This window comes from Podospora bellae-mahoneyi, chromosome 3 (assembly GCF_035222275.1).
Source record: "Podospora bellae-mahoneyi strain CBS 112042 chromosome 3, whole genome shotgun sequence".
Lineage (NCBI taxonomy): Eukaryota > Fungi > Ascomycota > Sordariomycetes > Sordariales > Podosporaceae > Podospora > Podospora bellae-mahoneyi.
In genome coordinates, this window is record NC_085882.1 from 3040365 (window position 1) to 3059731 (window position 19367).

The window sequence follows — 19367 nt, forward strand, 5'->3', positions numbered from 1 at the left end:
GATCCTCATCACGCTCTCATATTGCTACGCTGAGCTGGCTTTTTAGTCTCGGCAGTCAGAAGTTTCTTCTTTTCTTCTCTGTGACAGTCTATCTTATTCTCCTCGGCAATGCTGCGTTCTTCTTTCCAGGTTTTTTCTGGTAGGTGCTCATGCATCCTGCAAGGGACGAGGAGAGCTATCAAGGGAGTACACGATGATTTGATTGGATTGAAGTGTGTGTTTGTGTGTGTGTGTGTGTGGTCAACGATGCAGGTCGGTCGGTCGGTCGGTATGTGGCCCTACACTACAGGATGCTGTACACCGTGTCACTTCTTGCTTCTGGCGGTTATGATGAGAGTAGTAGACAGGGCAGAGAGAACGTGGGTTGCATGGGTTGGTGAACCTGGTTTGGCAACGGGGTGCTTAAACTTGGACGAACGATAGGTGGTTTTTTATTGCATGGGTACCTAGGGCAGAGAGGGCAGGTGTTGGCAATCGATGATGGGAGAGGCAAACACGGCGAGGCATTTTTTGGGGTTGGGTCGTTATGCTGCGGTGAAGGGTGACTTTGATGTGTATGCAGGGCGAGTTGTCAGTTCTGAGGTGATTATGCAAACGAAGGGATTGGTGATGAGAAAGTGAGAGCAAGGGCCGTATCAAGGTGAGACTTGGACGTAAAACGGCGCTGACCTAGGTCTGTAGCCAAGGTAACCAAGGTGAGAGTGATTTGCTTCTATGCATGGTCTAGTCAAGGGTGGCCAAGGGAGAATAGAAGCAGGCCCTATGCCGGACCCATTTCCGTGAATACCCTCAACCCTAGATTTATAATGAAGCGAGGGATGTATGTTGACCGCGGAGCAGCCGAGCCGAACCGCTTCAGCCCACCAATGGGTTTCACGGCTTTTCAAATTTTCCAGCTCTAGTCGGGGGAGGGAAAAAATATATGTCGGGGTTGAATCTCTTTTTTGGTGAAGCTGGCTAAATTGGTCTTGCCACGTCAAAAAGTGGTGGTGGGAAGCATGGCCGCCCAATCACTTGATTCACCAGTCACCTGAACCGGACCGTGGGATTCCGTTGGTGGGTGTCCTCTGGAAAGGACAGGATCATGGTTCTTCGGGTCACCGCTCCGGATTTGTTCTTTGATTCACTCGATCAGTGACAAGGAGGAGCGGTCACCAGATGTCACCATCATAGAATCACAGAAACAAAAAGTGGAGGAGGAAAACAAGCGGGGAAGGTCAAGGACCCCACCGTTCGTCGGAGCTGGGGCCGAGAAGCAAGTCATCAACACCAAAATCCGCAGCTGAGATGCGAGTGTTTTCGGGGTTGTTTTCTTCTTGTTTGCCGATGTGGTCCAAGACTGGCGAGTGAGACAGATCTCAGGATCGAGCTGAATGATGACAAGAAAATCAAGAGAGAGAAAAAGAGAGACGACAATGTCTTGGCATGAGAGCGGTGGGGGTTGCCCAAGTGGGACAGTGCAGGTATCCCGAAGTGGTGTAAGTGATAAGGACACCGGACGGTCAGCGAGATGTCCCATCGCAAACGGAGGGAGGAATGAGCAAAGTTTATACATTGTGTTGATCCCAAGAGTCTTCCACTCGGGTTGATATGGTCAGACTGAAAATATTCCCAAAACCAGCCAGACAAGGTGCAGACTGTCTCGGAGGTGTGCTAACAGAACAGAAACAGACGGCGGGATTAAACAAGCCGCGAACCGTAATAGGCAGCATGCAGGGCTGTCAATGCTGCTTTATTACCTGCAGCCCAGTGGCCGTTTGGCAGGTCTTGTCTTGCGCAAACCTCGGCCGAGAATTTGACTGGTTGACATGTTGAAGCCCGCACTGAGGTGGCATCCTCTGGCTGGTCCGTCGATGCTAGCGGCGAGAATAAGAAAAAAAAGCCTCCAAGAGGTCTGGTCTGGTTGGGTGCCATATTGGGCTCCACGATGATGCAGATGCAAGTCCCGGATCTGGGTGACCCCCAGTTCCCAAGAAGAAAACAAGTGGGAAGGGACCCTTCACATAACTGGGTCATCTCCCGCTCGCTCACCCTCCAAGCCACGGCAAAAAAAAGGGCTATATTTCTGCGACTTTTGTTTCACTGCCCGGGACCTTCCTCGGCCGCAAGTGATACACACGAACAGACCTTGTGGTTCTCCGCTCTTTCGGACGCAAGCCTGGAGCAGATACCCGGAACGCCGTGACGCCCACTCACTCGGCGCTTGTTTTGATCTCAAGCGTTTGCCTTCATAGATGCTTTAAGCCGTTCCCAACTTTCCCACCGTTCATGGCTGTTCGGGGAACCTGTTTCTTCTTGCCCGGACGACTCCTGTCTTCTTTCACGAGCTTTGCCAGCCCAGCCGACACCTTGAGAGTCAACACCTTGAGAGTCAACACCGTTGGTACTACCATATAATACCTACTGCCAGTCTTGGACATTGGAACAACAAGCAAGCTGTGCCGTAGTCGCTGCAACCTTGACAACGGAAGAATGGCCCCCCAGAAAGTTGCCAGCGTGCGCCACAAATCGAGGCCATCAGCACGACTTGCTCCCTTCCGCGACGACAGCAGTCTGGTAGCGCTGCGGTACGAGCAGACAAAACAAGCAGAGCCTCCCATTCCCCTTCCACCACCGAGAAATCCTCGCCGCATAATGCATCGCCCTGGTTCGACCATCGCATCGTCCTCCCCGAGTTCGCCAATCACCATCAACCCCCCGCCTGTTCCACCGCCGCAAGAAGAGCACCCTCTGTTCCGCACCCAGCCGTCACCCCGGTCCCCAGCAGACGAGTGGAAGAGAGACTCGGGTCTGGCGCCGACATCTTCTTCGGTTACGCTCCGAGAAGAAGGTGCTGAAGATCCTGGGTTTCAAAAGTTCCTCGAGGTTATCGATGACGCGGCATCGGTATACTCCTCTGACGAGCAGCAGAACGGCCGAAAGGACGCGTCTCCGATCCTAGATATCTTTCCCACTCCACCTCTGCGTATCTCGATTCCTCCTCGTCGCTCCGAGTCTGAGTGTGCGCCCCAGGACAACGGAATTGTATCACCTAGCCAGACCACGGCGCCGGCATCGCCAGTGACACCAACACGTCAAACGTCTCTCACCAAGAGAATAGGCCAAACACTAGGACTCCGCTCCAAGTCGGAAGGGTCGAAACGGTTGCGAAAAAAGATGCTTGGCGACGACAAGGCTGCAGCTGCAACGGCCGAGGCTGGTCATGGAACAGCCATGCGGGGCGTGCCGGGGCCGCTAAAATCGCCTAAACTCCCCGTGCTCCCCAGTTCTCCCACTACCCCAGCAGGGCCCCCTGTCTTGCGCGGCAGCTCTAACAGGGGAAACATTCCTGCAACATTAGGATCTTCTGCAACAGCCACCACTCCCACAACCCCCACAGCTCCTACAACTCCTGCAAATACAGGAGACACCACTTTCATGCCTCTCGACACGCCCATTCCCGCCGACAGCCTGTGGGACGACCTCGGTGACCTGTCCTTCTCCAAGAGAGGCAGCATCATGTTTGGCGGCAAAAGTGACCCATTCAAGATGTTGAAGGCCGCCAGTGCAGCCAGCTCGGCGGCAGCTCCCGCGACAGCGACAGAAAAAGAAACCGCGACACCGCTCTCGACGACGACGACGAAATCCCCCGACGCGGCGGCCACGACGGTATCCAGCGATCGCCCTCCCACCGACTCGGACACGATCATGATAACCCCCGAGAAGACACGCTCGTCGACGCACACCACCACCCTGTCGGTACCGAGCATTCGCGTCCTGCCGGTAGATGTAGAGAGGGAATCACAAAAGGTGAGATCGCTCTATGAATCGTCTGGCGAGGGCTGTGGCTTGAACTGGGAGGATGGGGGGCACGTGTCGTCGTCGTCGTATGGTTGCGGCGTCGGCAGCAACACCACCAGTGTTGTCGATCAGCATCATCAGCATCGGCGCCTCGAGCCCACAGTGGAAGTCCCATCCGAAGAGGAAGAGATAGCAGTTGTGTACGGTTTTCCTTGGCTTTCGTTTCTTCGCATTTTATGCTTATCTTGAGTTTATTTTTTTTATTTTATTTTTTTGGTTTTTTGGCACACAAGAGTTTACTGACAGCGAGCGCCTTCTTTTTCTCGCTCACGACTACAGATCTTCTTCTACTCCTCCCTCTTCAAGTCGGGTACCATCAAGCGCAGCCGGTCAGCAACAGCAAGCTCAGCAACAGCAGCAAGCGCCAAGCGACCGTCTCTCAGCGCGTACTACTCCAGCGTCGAATACACCACGGTCGGCCAGTTCCTTGTCTCCGCTACGAGATAGCCACGCTTCTACCGCGGTCACGAGGAGGGAATATGAAAGGGCGGGTGGTATTGAGGACTGGGAGGATGTAGGGTTTTCGGATGTGGATCGGTATGGGTTCATCAGCCAGCGCCCACCTGCAAGACCGGAAACGGCGAGGGCTGGGACCCCAGAGCTGAGGTCGGCGCAGATGCCGCCTAGAAGGAGGAACGTACTGACCAAGAGACCCATGACGGCTTATTCCGCCACCGGGGGTGGAGGTGGTAGTTTGGGGGGTTACATTCGACCACCAAGCAGGAAGGTTTCGACGAGGTCACTCAACACTTTTACGAGCGAATTCTCGACTCTGTCGAGGAGATCGACGAGGAGCTCGATCAGATCGGCGACGAATCGGTTGCCGCATAATAGGGATCGGAGGTGGATGGATGAAGCGGGGGACATGCTTGCTTTGCAGGCGGGACTGACGGGGATCAACACGGATGATCATGGGGATGGGGGAGGGGTGGGGTTTGCCAGCAACGTCGGGGTGAACGGGGGGAAGAACACGGAGGCACAGAAACGTAAGGAGTTGGAACGGGCCGAGAAGTGGAGGAAGATGGCGACAGTTGTGAATAAGAAGGCTGGGTCGTCGTCGTCGGCCTCACAGCCAAGTAGTCAGGGGCAGGGGATGGATTACGAATTCGACACCAAAAACGCAAAGTTGATTGACAGGACCTGGAAGGGCATCCCGGACTGCTGGCGGGCGGCGGCGTGGTATTCCTTTTTGGCCACGAGCGCCAGGCAGTGGAAGAGCACCGAGACGGACGACTACTTGATTGCCGAATTTACGAGGCTGCAGCACGAGAGCTCGCCGGATGATGTGCAGATTGACCTGGACGTGCCGAGGACGATTAACGGGCATATCATGTTCCGCAAGCGGTATCGTGGCGGTCAGAGGCTGCTTTTCAGGGTGCTGCATGCCATCTCGCTGTTTTTTCCCGAGTTGGGCTATGTGCAGGGGATGGCGCCCCTTGCGGCGACGCTGCTGTGTTATTTTGACGAGGAGAGGTGTTTCGTCATGCTAGTGAGGATGTGGCGGTACCGCGGGCTGGAGCACCTTTACAAGCCCGGCTTTGCGGAGCTGATGGGGGTGCTGGAGGACTTTGAGAACAGGTGGCTGGCCGGGAAGGACGTGGCGGCCAAGCTCAAGGAGCTGGCGATTGATGCCACGGCGTATGGGACGAGGTGGTACCTGACGCTGTTCAACTTGAGCATTCCGTTCCCGGCGCAGCTGAGGGTGTGGGATGTCTTTATGCTGCTGGGGGAGTGCCCGCCTCCAAATTATGAGGAGCAGCAGCAGCAGCTGGGGGAAAAGGAAAAGGGGAAGGGACCCGGGTTGGGAGCCACGGGTGTGCCAAAGGGGCTGGATATCCTGCATGCCACGAGCGCGGCGCTGATTAGTGCGTTGAGGGATGTGTTGCTTGATTCGGACTTTGAGAACGCGATGAAGGCGCTGACGGCTTGGATTCCGATTAAGGATGAGGATTTGCTCATGAAGGTTACGAGGGCCGAGTGGAGGGTTCATCATAAGGAGGGGGGTGGGGGGAGCAAGTGGAAGATGTGAGGAGTTTTGTTGGAGGGCCTTTTTTTCTATTCATTTTTTTTTCTCTTGGGTCGTTTTTTTTTGTTTGTTTGTTTGTTGGTTGGTTGGTGCCTGTTGCTCGAAAAGGAGATTGACAGGACACACAGGCATTCTTTTCTGTGCAGACAAGTTTGATACCCCCCGTTTACTTTTTTTTTTGTTTCTCTGGTACGAGATTTGTTATTCCCCCCTATTGCGATTTGGTTTGAGCGTTTTTGTTGTTGTTGTTGTTGTTGTTGTTGTTGTTTGTTATTGTTGGTGTTTTTTTTATTTTCGGTGTGTGGTTCTTGTCTTGTTGTGGGATAGATTGAGGAAAGTGAGAGATGGATGCTTTTGATGGAATGTTTTCTGCCCTATTTCTCTTTTTAATGTTAGCTTGACGGGTTAGTTTAGCTGGCTAGGTCGTCCACGTCCTTTGACAGGACTTGTGTGTTTCTTTTGTCTTTGAAGGATGGTGTGGATGAGTGGTGATGAGATGGTGCTGTTATAACTGTTGGGATGGGATGGATGGTGGATGGGTAGGGTTAGATTGATGTGGTTGCTGGAAGAGAGGGTGAGAAGTAAGAGAATGTAAATACATACATACCTATGATACTGACACGTGAATTTATGGATCATTCGAGGTGCTGGGTCAAGTGTGTGGGTGTTGTGCGTGGTCGGTTTCTCTGAGAGAGACTGTTCAGAGGTTGGTCTGCAGGCTGTCTTGTATCTTTTGTCTATTATCTAGATTCAAATGGAGCTTTCGAACTCTTGACCATTTGTGGTATCGAGAAGATGCCATAGTTTCCGCTAAATCTTTCTGCTAATTAGCAATTTCACAATTCATACCACCCGGCAGTTTACACTTAAGGAGACTTTCATCACTCATCGAAATAAATAGCTTATATTCAGATACCAACTAGCTAGATATGTCACCACTATTCAGTACCTATCAACACCATCTTCGACAAGTTCGCCCCAGCTCTCATTTTCCCCTGCAGACATAACAACAACATGGCTTTCCACCTAGCAACAACCTACCCCACGGAGAAATTATTTAAGACGAGACCAGAAAGATTATCATATCAAAGCAATCTCGGGACTGTCAAGGCCAGAGAGGAGAAAACACAGTGAGACCATCGTAAAAGGTTGGCGTGTCCCCCGAGTCTGATAAACAGCGGGCTTGGAGGTTGAGGCTGGCTTTGGGTGTTGTGATGGAAAGAAATGCGGCCAAGGTGCTGGGGGAGCGGCTCGATGTACTGGACAATGAATCTTTGCAGAAATCTGCCGGGGTAGGAGTCGTCACCTCCCCCGACGGAAAGACAAGTGTTGGTTCGGGTTGGGGGTGGGAACCAGCTGTAAGTTGAAGAGAGTTGAAAGTGAAACTTGACACAGTTGAGCCAAGTCTCCCGGTGCTCGTCTCATGGCTTGGTATCGGATGATAGACTTGGGATCTGCCTGGCCGTAGGTGAGATACACAGGCGATGTTCAGGCGAGTAACCTGGCTAAATGGACCAGCCTGCTGGAGCGGCGGGGAGTTGCTGGATTTGTGTGAACTCGGGGACGCTTGGCTGTGAATGAAGGGGAGTTTACCTTCGCTGGCACCATTCGTGGGCTCTCTTGACGACCTCAAGAATTGGTTGGCTAGCGAGCTTCTTGCGATCTTATTGATGATGGATTGGGGACAGGTGAATTTGTCTGATTCCAGGTCGTGGTTATAGCTTGCTGGAGTGGTCCGCGTTTCCGACAAGACCGCGTTTTCGTGCTGGGTTCATCGGTTCTTGCTGCTCGGCGATGGCTTGGCTGTCGTCGGTAGGGTGTCCTGAGTTGTGGTGGAGATTCCCAGAGTGCGACCCCTTTGTCAAGTCATGACGCAGCTGGGTGAAGTCAGCTTGAGCACCGGGAGCTCGCCTTGCCAATCCGGCCTCCCTCTCCGCAAACTGCCGGCTAGGTATGGGAGCAATGGTGTCTTGAGAGCCAGGCAACACCGGGTCTCTGAGGTGTAAGTTGCGGGGCTTCCAGAAGGCCCGAACAGGGCATTGAGGGCGCCGAGTAGCTCGGTCTGGCAACGGCAGACCATGTGGTTTGCTCCAACAGTGATTTTACTTAAGGCCAAGCAGCAGTCAATCTTTGAGAGCCTTGTCTTCGTCTGGAAATGCTTCTGCAGTTGCAAGGCAGTCTGTCCAGTCCAGAACTCGGGAGACCCGTCCAGCTCATCAGTCCTATCCACCGGGTCTTGGTGAGGTGACGATGGTCCAACGGGAGGGAAAGAGGTCAACCTGGGTGCCATGTCCGGGATGCCGTGTTCCGATACTGGGAGACTGCTCTTGGTTGGAGACTGGTGGGTTATGGGGTAGGTACCTAGGTAAATGACGGTGTCGAGAAGCTAGATGGCGTGATGGATGTTGGTGAACATGGTTTGTTTCGAGATAAAGTGAGTATATATACACTCGACCGTCAGCTTTGAAGCTTGAACAGCGGTCTCGAAAGATATGAGCTCTGAGAATAAGGAGAGATATTGGGGCTCTTATAGGCGTCCAACAACTCAGTCATTCTCTCTTTCCATAGATAGTCAAGTAAGTTCGCGAGGATTCACATTCTCCCCAGTCGGAAGCTTGTTACGATCTCATGAGACAGATGACTGGTACATAATCTTCATTCTACTCAACAGCTATCTCATCTACTCTTCATCATTAAAGTGTGAGTGTTCAAGACATAACCCCCTTGACTGCAAGTAGTCAGTCGGTAGGTGAGAGAGATATCCCTATGACTCCCACCAGTACTATGCCCACAATCCAGTCAACACCAACAAAAACAACCACAACCGCACCTATCACACAAACATAAGATTCCCAGCCTGAAGCTCATCATCTGACCCATGTGTACCTGCAAGACTCGCTCTCGCTACCTCCATCCTCTCTTTTTCGGTCCTTTTCACGCGTGACTCGCATACGCCAAAGCAACCGAGGCTGGTTAACCCAAAATCTTCTTTCTATGAAAAGCGTACTTTCCTTGTTTACTTTCTTTTTCGCGACGTTCCTTTGCTGTTCCGTGATTCTTCTAACGCTGTCTCGGTACCCAACTTAGACAACCTTGTCGGCTTTCGAGACCGATGTTCCCAGCGCTTCTCCCGCAGTAGTCTCCCCCTCGCTACCTTACTTGCATACCATAAAACAGCCTGTAATACACACGAGCTCTTATAGTACAGGCAGGTCTTTTACTAACTCCATAAAGGTAGGTCACATCAGTTGCATGTTCCGCATGTTGTCAGTGTCACTACATACTGTCCAACCTACCTTGCAGAAAAAAAAAAAAAAAAAAAAAAAAAAAAAAAAAAAAAGATTGTACAACTGACCTTGTCCTTGTCCCTGTGCTTGTCTACCAGCATTTTACAACCTGGAAGGTTCACATACCACGTGACAGAGATCGCGCCTACCACATCGGCTCAGCTTAGACGGCGCAAACCTTACATAGGTATGTTGGTTTATGTAAAGCACTTCTTAAGTATCCCAATCCGGCAACCCCCAATATATCTGACACAAATCCACCCTACTTTCTCACCCACCACACCAACCAGCAAAACAAAGTCTGGGGTCCGGGGTCCGGGGTATTCTCCCCTTTCTTCATTATCTTCCGCACCATCCTCATCAGCAAGCCCTGCCCAGCCGAGGCACGGTAATCCCTTGCGTGATACCTCCCATCCCCAAAAACATGTCAGACGGGTCAAACATTCCACTTGTGGCTTACACTTGTGGCTTTTCCTCCCCCCCCCCCCCCCCCCCCCTTTCACGCACATATAGGTATGTCAGATAGGTAGAAGAAGGTAACACACATGTTTCATGTGTTCTCCCGTCCTTGACAGCAAAGTATTATCACTGTGCATATGTAAATGCATGATGTCTTTTTATACCCTGCTTACCTGCTGCCTACCTACTACTTACCTCACCTCCGTGCCCAAATGTCATCCAAAGCATGTGGCATCAGTCTTGAATTTACAAAGCGGCCGACCACCACACCCACACACACACCCACACACCCACACACCCACACACACACACACAGAGAGAGAGAGAGAGTACGGGAGCTCTTCCAAAGTAAAAATAGCCGCGCCCCTTCTTCCGTCCCACACCCCCATCCCTTACCCGCAAGCGCCGTCAACAATTCCTCCCCCCCCCCCCTTTCCCATCCCAATCTACCCGCGTCTATCCCCAATTCAGCCGCGATACCCATTCGACCTCAACCTCGTGTGTGTGCATCACATCACAAGTTCCCCGGGCCCGGGTATACTGTCCACACCCGCACCCACACCCACCACACCACACTCGTCTACCCCATCCCGTCTAAGCGAAGTGGTACATTCTCATAATCACTCTCACGTCAAGCAGCTTGGTTGAACCCATTAATTAAAACTTGGATAGATATGGAGAAAAAACCACAATGCCGTAGACGAAAAACGAGGGCGAAATGTACTTGCAATCTTTTGCGTCCTCGCCTATAGGAAGCGGCAACTCGCTTCCAGCAGTAACCTCTTTTCACCCGCACAAACTGTCAATCTTGGAAAAAAGAAAAAAAAAAAAAAAAGACCATCTTAACACGGAATTGATACCCTCCTCCCCCTGCCGAACCCACCAGCCGAAGTTGTTTGCTGGCGCCGTCATAACCGTCCAGACAAGCCAGTGACGGGCGGCTCAGTCGGATCGGTTCCATACAAGCCCCCAAAGCAAACTTTGTATCCTGCCAGATCCGGAATCTCTGGCATAATCTTCATATCTGGGTCATTCGGCTCAACGGGACGAGACCAAACAAACAAACAAGGCAATATCGCGGCTTTTGCATAAGTGTTTTGGTTGTTCGGAAGGAACAGATACTGGGCCAAGAGATGATGGGGCTTCATGCTTGGAAAAAGGAAACAAAAGCGCACCTACAAAAGCATGCTGAAGTTGAGTGTAGTGGTAGCCACCAAGGCTACAGCCACAGCTGCGGCTGCTGCACTGGAGGACGACTGCGTCGACCAAGCACATATATACGACCTCCCCCAAAAAGACAACTGACAAGGACAAGGCCTCGACGGCAAGACCCAGGATCCAAATACCGTGCCGCGTTCAGGTGTGGTCCAAAAGAAACATGGGCATGACCACCATACCATGCCGTTCATGCCTGCCTGCCGACGACGAGACAAGTCCACGTTGTCAAAGGGAAAAAACAAATCCCACGTGCAGGCCGCGTATGGCCGGACCGGACCAGCTCCGAATGGCTGGATGATATTACTAGGTCGGTAAGTAAGATCTGGTCGATCCTGGCTGGCCGCCATCAAACGGCCGCCGACTGGCTGGTGTTCATTCGCCGATAGGGTAGACCCATCATCTTTTCAGGCGTGTGTAGAAACACTCCCCATTATCAGATGCATGTGGTATCATAGCATGAACTGACAGGTGAGAAAATGCAACCCCCAAGCTTTGACACCCGGCTGTGCGCTTATTGTCTGCGCCTGTTGATCCCATCCTTATATAACAACGCCTGCCGACTTCGAGCTGAGGTTGACGGCCTGCGAACGCTCAGACGTTTGTGCCAGAAATAAAGACATCCTTCAGCGCTTCTGAGGCATTGATTTGATTTCCGCCGCGAAGGGCAAAAATAAAATAAAAAAAATGAAAAGAGTTGACAGGCAGAGCTAGTTCGCAGTGTTGCATTGGGGATTTTGCCGCAGGCGACTGTGCAAAACAGACGGCTGGATATCCGTATAGCTTCCAGCGTTGCATCCTGCTTGTTCAAGGCAACGGAAAATGCCGCCTCGCCTGTGCGCCGAACTGCCAAAATGGAGCCGAGGGAGACGTACGTGTCGTGTACGTAGAAGTGGGCAGACAGTGGGGGAGAGGAAGGGAGGAAGGAAGGAAGAAAAAAAGGCCGCCGTTGGAGGAAGAAAAGGATTCTTGGTTAGGTGTGGTTAGATATCGCGAGTTCGGTTCAAGAGCCGCAGGGAGGCATCGCAGAAAGACGCTAGGCAGCACCCGGCAGACAGTTCGTGATAGTGTAGGTGTTCGCCCGACATACGTGAACTCTTGGGGCTACACTACCCTCCGGAAGGGCAGAACGGGCCGGGTGGCCGTCCCGGGTTCGGGTCCGAGCCAGAACCATAAGCGCCGTGTGGGGCTGATCATCCACACCGTTGCAACTCCAGTGCAAAGTCAACGGCGGTAACGACGACACCTCTTGGTTGCCGACGCCGCCGCCGCATTGTCCGTGCCAAAAGCTGCCGGTGACGACGGGCCTCCGGGAGGAAGAGTGTGAGTGAACCCATTCCGTGCAAAGATTGCCGAGCGCGGTTGGCAGTTCGGTTGGCAATTGGCAGATCGATTGATGAGTCGTCGCTTGCATGTTGGGCTTCCCTTCGGCGCTTGTCCGCGCAAAAAAATAAAGGACAGGTTTGTGTGTGCTTACAGACGCGGGGAAGCAGACGCAGGCGAGGGAGGAGTCGGACGGAATGTGGGTGGTGGTGGAAAGAAAAGAAGGTTTCCCCCCCCCCAATCCCTGGCCCCTGGGCGTTAAACCGCTTTCGGGTTTACCCCAGTCTGCCGCCCAACGGCCCTGGTCCTTGTCCGGACAGGGGTGCTAATGCGCAGCCCTATATTAAGTAACGTCATCCCCTTCAGAGTGCGTCTCAACTCGACATGTGTGACACTATTTGCGAGGTGCTCTCCTCCACTGTCAGTTCTTTGATATGTGCTGTGTGGGAGGAGAAAAGGCCGGGCAAATCAGAAAATGTCCGGTTTCCACATCCAGAAGAAGACAGCCCCTTCATCTGCCTCGGCACTTGTCTGCACATTGGCCTTGTTTTCTCCTCGGCGCTGCTTTCTTCTTTTGATACCTCGTCTGCCGTGATACCAGGAATAGGTCGGACCTCGTAGTCTGTGTATGATCGATCAGCAGCAAGCGCCGTCAACACCGATGTGGCATACCCGGCCATGGCTATGCAGGTGCTCTGACCTGGGACGAGATGAGGCTCCTCCAGAACGATGCCGTGGAGAGTGAAGATGTCCGTCGAGTGCCATGGTGGCGCTGGCCAAAGGACCTGACAAGCGCTTGGAAGATGCGGCAGAGGGTTCTCACCTAAACCCGATGCATCGCTAGCCCTCCCGGGGTCCCATGGCTTGGCCCGTGGTTGCAGATTCAGATACGACGAACAGGGCAACGACGTGTTTGAGGAGGAGGGGTTCGCTGGCCGAATCAGGTCATTTTCTTGCTTCTTATTCACTATGCACATGTGATTGTCCAGGTCCCCAAAAGTTCAAAACTGCCATTATGTAAGTGATAGGGGCTGCTTCCTCACCCTGACAATTACCTTGGTGCCGCTAGGAATCCTGGTTTTCGTGGAGGGCACGATTTGGACTCTGACCCCGGCAGAGAGGGTGCCGATGCATCTACAATGTGACGGCAGCCGTTGTGAAGCAACCCACATGACGTCGAGATATCGAGAAGACTGCATTGGAGGCGCTGTAAAGTGATGAAAAGTCCGGCAGTGGCAGCAGCAGCAGCAGCAGCAGCATCGAGTTCATCTGTTCTTTCGAGAACCTTGATGTCAACAAGTGAACAGGACTCGACAGCGTCTACGGACGACGATCCATGTCCTGTCCCGCCAGTCTGGCGGGTTCGGGAAGCCGAGCCTCAGTTAAACGAACCTGGCACTCCAGCCACACCATGCCCCACCTACCCAACTTGGGAAGTGTCATCACCGTTGCTCCCCCCGAGAAAAGCAAAGAGAAAAGATGGCAGCAAAAAGAGGAAAAAGCAAAACATGTCCCAGAAGCTGGCCCCCTGTTTTAAACGTTGTAAGAGTCTTGGTATTTTTCCCTGCTCCCTGCTTCTGGCTCCCTCTGCCTCTGTTTTGATAAAAACCCAAGGTGAATACGTGCGTACAAATACACAGCAAAAAAGTACAAAAAAAAGACGCTGTTTGTTAATAATACAGTACAAGTTGTCAATATACAATGCCAAAAAAAAAGTGCAGAGAATGGAAAAATGCAACGAAGGGGTAATGGAACGAAGCAAAAGCACGGAAAAGCAAAAAAACAAAAACAAAAAAAAAGCCCCAAAACCAACCAAAAGCAACAAGAATATGCCTCGCTCCGAGTGGCTCCAAAACAGTCAAACCTCCGGGCTCCGGGATCCTCGACCCTTTTCCAAGTTTTTTCTCTGGAAAGATTGTTTGTGTTTGGCTGAAAGAATTGTTGCGCACCGCAATGTGCGTTGTTGCGTGGAGAATCGACCGTGTCAGAATGAATCGACAGGGGCTCGATGTTTGGGATCTCCCAAGGAATGTTCGCGAGCGAGGACCCCTGGCTCGCATCCATCCCCCGCCGTCCCACCCATCGCGGGTCTGTCCGCAAAGGGAAAGGGGCGGGGGGAGCCGGCGGAAGGGTTACCAAACCACAACGAGTTTGGGGCGAGTCGGGGATGCTGAAACATCGCTGAAATTAAGGTTCAATCGTTATCTCCTGGTCGCGTGGTTGACGATCCTGGAACTCCACCACCGCGCAATTTTTCTTCCAACGTCCGCTCGCTCTCGCCATATGCCTGCTGCTGCTGGTATATCGTTTGATGAGGCGTCTGCTGGTGGTGGTGATGATGATGCTGTTGCTGTTGCTGTTGCTGTTGCTGTTGTTGCTGCCCGAATTGTCGTGGTTCCGAGGAGACGGCAAATTGGTGCGTCGGAGGCTGGGGGGACTGTGGAGTGTCCGAGAGCAGGGACGAAACCGAGTGTGCTCCGGTCCGCATGGGAGCTGGTTGTGGAGGTGGTGCACGATGCAGCTGCTGCCCTTGCTGAGCCTGGGACGAGCTGGAAGGTTCACTCTCGCGAGCCGAGCTCGCCCCAGACGTGTGCATCGGCGACATTTCTCGCCCCGGCCCAGAGCTCTCTCCCCGAAGGCCCCGCCCTCCGGCCCGGTATGATCCCAGGTCACTCCGTTGCCGCGAGTGGCCTCTTCTTCGCCCTGGTGGTGGGTTGGAGAGCGCTGCGCTGTGTTGAAACGGTGGTGAGCGAAGCCGTTGTGCCGTCGATGGTGGAGGAATGGGAGGCTGTGGCCCTGCTGCTTTTCGTTTTCGCGGTGATTCCCCTACTGCGTAAACGAGCTAGTTAGCCCGCGCGAGACCCTTACGAGCGAGATTTTGATTTGGACGAACCTGAGGGCGTGCCGGGTTGATCCGTGCCACTCCGTGTCCCTCCCGCCTGAGTGGTGGGAGGCTGCCAGTGGTGGAAATAAATCGACGGCGACGGCTGGGCGTCCTGGTGCTGCGAGTGAGCAATTCCGGGATGTGAAGCTGTTGCTGGCCCGCCGCCCGGCCCGCCCGGCAGGTTCGTATTGAGATTCGGAAGATTGGATGGTGGCCGACCGGGCATGCTCTGTCCCCGAGGCCTCGTGGGAGACCCTGGATAGCCTGCCATGTACGAGCTGGTTGGCCCCTGTGCCGATCCCGGCGTGGACGGCACTCCCCCAGAGGTTGGATATTGGCCGTATCCCTGTGCTTGCGAGTCTCTTCTTTGGTGTTCTGAGGCAATGGCCCCTGATGGCATCAATGCTGGCGGATGTTGCTGCTGGTGCGGTGGCAGGAATTGCTGTGCCAGTTCCCATGCCTGTGGCGAGAGCGCTCCTCCGCCCATGCCGGCGAACACCACCGGTACTAGCGGAGGGGGAATTCCTCCGTGCAGTGATGTCCTCAGAATTTCGTGCTCCATTTTCCTCTGCTCCAAGCGGAAACTCTCCTGTCGTGTCTTCTCCTCTTCTTGCTTTCTCTTGTCCTCTTCTGCCTTCGCTTTCAACCAGTACTGCATTGACTCCTCATTACCATGCCACGATGGCGGTAGCGGAAGCTGCGTGTAGGACTGGTTTTGCTGCGGTGGCGGCGGGGGAGGCCCCGACACTGGTGGTTGGGAAAGTCCGGATCCTGGAGGTGGCTGAACTGGAGGCAAGGCCGCCGGCGGTGGCAAGCCACGGTGAGGTGCCGACATGGGCTGACGCAACGGACTGCTGTCTCGCGGGTTAGTGAGCGTGGACTTGTAGCTCGAATCCTTATATATCAAGGGGGGAGAAGGTCGTGATGTGCTCGGCGGGGTGGGTAGATCATGGACGGGCCCGTAGCCGTACTGCACAGGCTTAGTGATGGTGAGCATCCTTCATGTGAGGAGTCAATGTGATGGTGGGAAGGGAGGAGAATGCCCAACACGTGGAGCGGGACACAAGAGAAGAAGAAAGGGTAGGGCAGGTGCGGCAGGTAGCGGATGATATGTCGAAGGAGGGAGGGGAGCTTTTGAAGAGACCAATGAGCAGGGGGGAGGGAACAATAAGACGTGGAAATAACCTTTTCAGGAAGAAGCTGGATGTGGCGGCCAGCCAAGTAACGGTAGCAGAGAAGGTAGTAGGCGGGGCGTGGAGTGATGAAACGTCGAAAGTACAGATGCCCACCCTCATTTGACCACCTGGTGCCGCATAGAAAATATAAGTACTTGCTAAGGTAGGAAAGGGCAAAGACGGCTGATGCTGGTAAGTTCAGGGCAGGAAAGCAACTACACACACTCGAGGCGGAGCTAGAGCGAGCGAGGCGAGGGTCACCCTTGCTCCGTGCCTCTTTGCCCCGTCCCGATCTCCCTCCCCGTCCAAGTGAGCAAGAAGCCGCCGCGCTTGTGGCTCTTTTGGTGGGCAGTTGGATGTGCCGAGCCTGCCAGGCAGTGGTGTTCGTGTGTGTATATGGTAAGAAAAACCAAATAGGAAACTCTGCTCGGTGAAGTGCTGAGAAAAACAAGGACGGCGAGCGGGACAGAAGGAGAGGGAGGGATAAGACAAGAATTTGTAAACTGTCGACAGTTTACTGTTTAGGCAAGCAGCCGAGCGGGAACAATGTGGAGCAAGCGGGCGTGCCCTGAGCTATTTCATTTAGAAGCAGCGCGTATCAGAACAGATTGACAGCAGGGTACTCTGGAAACCGAGCATCAAAGTGGTCCCCGAAAGACTCGAGACAGGCAAGCTGTTGAGGAAACAGAGAGCAAAACGCTCAGGGCCAGTCGATGACGATCAGAACGAGGTGGCTACGGCAAGGAGTCTTGGTCGGAGATGCTGCTGCATAGCATAGCATGGCCGTGAGCACCGGGACAGCCAAGATAATTCCAGGAATCTGGGGAGGGGGCCATTGGGTCTGTAGCCTTCTTCCTGGCATCAATCCTGTCTTGAAGGTCCTGACACCAGGAAACTGTTGTGCGTTGCTGGGCTGCTGGCCGGGTGGAATGCCCCCAAGGGAGATGGTGCCTGGCCCTGTCAGTGCAGTAGTGCCCACACCACCGGAATCCGTGAGTGACTGACAAGGCTGGCGCTTTGCAGTTGAAGGGGGGCACTGTTTTTAGCATATCAGATGTGCTGGAGCCCTGGCAAGTATCTTGTTACAGAAAGGGCCTGGAGTGAATTTGGACCGTGTGGGTGAGGACGAGTACACAGGGACCAGAGCCCGGGGGGTGGTGTGTTGTGGATTGACGCCAAAGCAGATCCTCAACCAGAACCAGATGGCGAATTGCCCGGATAGGCGAATCAGAACCCTGCAGAGGGGGGGGTGTGGATAACGATTCCCGGCACCAGGTGCTGGGCGAGCAAGGGTCTTGCGAGCACACAACACCCTGTCATAAACCCCCCTGCGACTCCCGCTACCCATCCCCCACCATCTGACGTTGGCTTTTCTGTCGTGATGCTTCTGCTGGCTTTGCCTGGCTGCTCATCGTCATGGGTGTCGAGGTTGTGAGCTGCCTAAATCGGATGAATATGCTGACGAACAAGGCCTGTGCCAGGATAGGATGGATCCGGACTCTTGAATAAACCGCCTACACTACGCAGGACTGGAACGGGCAGCAACCCGGAAAACAGTTTGTACAGTTTCAACAGCCAGCCAAGCCCGGAAGCTCGATGTAACTGATTGGAACACATCTGGTGCTCGGCCAGGAAGGTATCTGACAGCCGAAGCAGGACCGTTGGGTCCGGGTGCAGCTGGGTTGCCCTGGAAGAGATGGCTGATGCCACTGCCAGGAGAGCGAGTTAACCGCGCAGGGTGGGTAGGGCAGTTGGCTGTGCTGCAGGTTAAAAGAATAGGTCAATAATACACGGACACATTATACTGATCCTGCGCGGGGCATAAACTGCAGAATGCCGTGTAGATGTTTGGTGGTCCGATCTCAGCCAGCCTAGCCTGGAGGTCCCAAAAAACGCATGACTGGCTCGGACCAGTAACCAGTAAGACGGCGTAGATCGTTGAATGATGAGATCCGGGTTTGGGCGGTGATGGATTCGTTTTCGTCGCTGACTTGTGTGTCTGTGTGTCTGTGTGTTTGCGTCTTGTGCGGATAGAAATGCGGCCGGCACGATGCGAAGGCTACTGTGATATTCAACGTCGACCTGGAGTGACTCAGGAGACGATGCTGCAGCTTCGGTGTCCCAGTGATCGGAAAAGAAACCTTAAAGCATGAAGACGCTTTGACAGCGCGTGTAATGCACTCAGACTTTTGGGGGCTCAACCCCCCCAAGGAAGGATGGTGGGGGAAGCAGTCGATCTCGCGCTTGCAGCCGCTACAGGTACCATGGCATGCAACTCTCGACGGGTGCTCGTGCAGGCCGGACGTGACGGCACAACCTGGAGGACCTGGTAAAAGAGGACCGCGTGGGGAGACAGAAACGACTTCTGCCGGAATCACCAGCTTTGTGCCGCGGGGTCCAAGCAGGGCAGTAGGGAAGACGGCGGCCGGTGACCGGAGAACCTATGCGGAGTTTTCAGCATTGAAACCCTACTCACATCATCTGTGGATATCTTAGGCCGGAGGATTTGGTCTTAAGAGCGGAGGGATTGGCGAAAAATCCCGTGGTTCATCTTAGGTTTTCCAAAGACAGAGAGGGAGGGTCGTATGTCCCTGGCAGGACGAGGCCGGCACTTGGGTATATTCGGACGCGTTAAGACAGCCAGCCCATTGTCCGGGCGAACAGTTGTTCGGATGTGCGTATGATGAACCAGACCTATACTAGGTAGGTAGGCGGAGGTATCCGTCAGCCAAACGTGGCTGCAGTGTTCTCAAACGCGAGGTTTCGAAAACTTCAGTGAGTTGCAGCCACTCAGTTGGCTGGCAGGTGGCTCTCCAGGTGGCATCGGCGGTATCAGTGGCATGGGGGTGGTCCAAGCGCCGGTGCCGAACCACACAGAAGTGCTTCAAAACACAGCAAGTCGCTTCAAGTATGTTTCTAGGAGAACTTTGAGGTGAGCCCTGAGCCCTGAGTGCCCGTGCTGTCGTCGGCGGTAGTTTTACCACGTCGTAGTAGCTGCAAGATACCCGCCGCGCGATGTTGAAAATAGCCACGGAGCCTCTCGAGACAAGAAACACCACGACCCAAGCGAACATCCAAGCTGAGGTCACTTGCAAAGTCCCAGAACGATGTGGGGTAGTAGGTATACCTACCTAACCTTACTCTGGTGTTCCAGGTTA

General features: G+C 53.7%; 2 protein-coding genes across 2 annotated transcripts; one reads left to right on the top strand and one right to left on the bottom strand.

Annotated features, from left to right (window-relative positions):
- Positions 1-1897: 1897 nt before the first annotated feature.
- On the top strand, positions 1898-6677 carry QC761_308860 (uncharacterized protein). Its single transcript, XM_062878032.1, has 2 exons — positions 1898-3980; positions 4120-6677. Exons 1-2 carry the CDS (start codon positions 2473-2475, stop codon positions 5867-5869), a joined length of 3258 nt encoding a protein of 1085 aa, XP_062733861.1. The 5' UTR covers positions 1898-2472; the 3' UTR covers positions 5870-6677.
- Positions 6678-12405: 5728 nt separating this feature from the next.
- On the bottom strand, positions 12406-17371 carry QC761_308870 (uncharacterized protein). The gene is made up of 2 exons (XM_062878033.1): positions 15044-17371; positions 12406-14979 (listed from the first exon to the last, which is right to left on the bottom strand). The coding sequence occupies exons 1-2, from the start codon at positions 16029-16031 to the stop codon at positions 14345-14347; spliced, it is 1623 nt and encodes a 540-aa protein (XP_062733862.1). The 5' UTR covers positions 16032-17371; the 3' UTR covers positions 12406-14344.
- Between the last annotated feature and the right edge of the window lie 1996 nt (positions 17372-19367).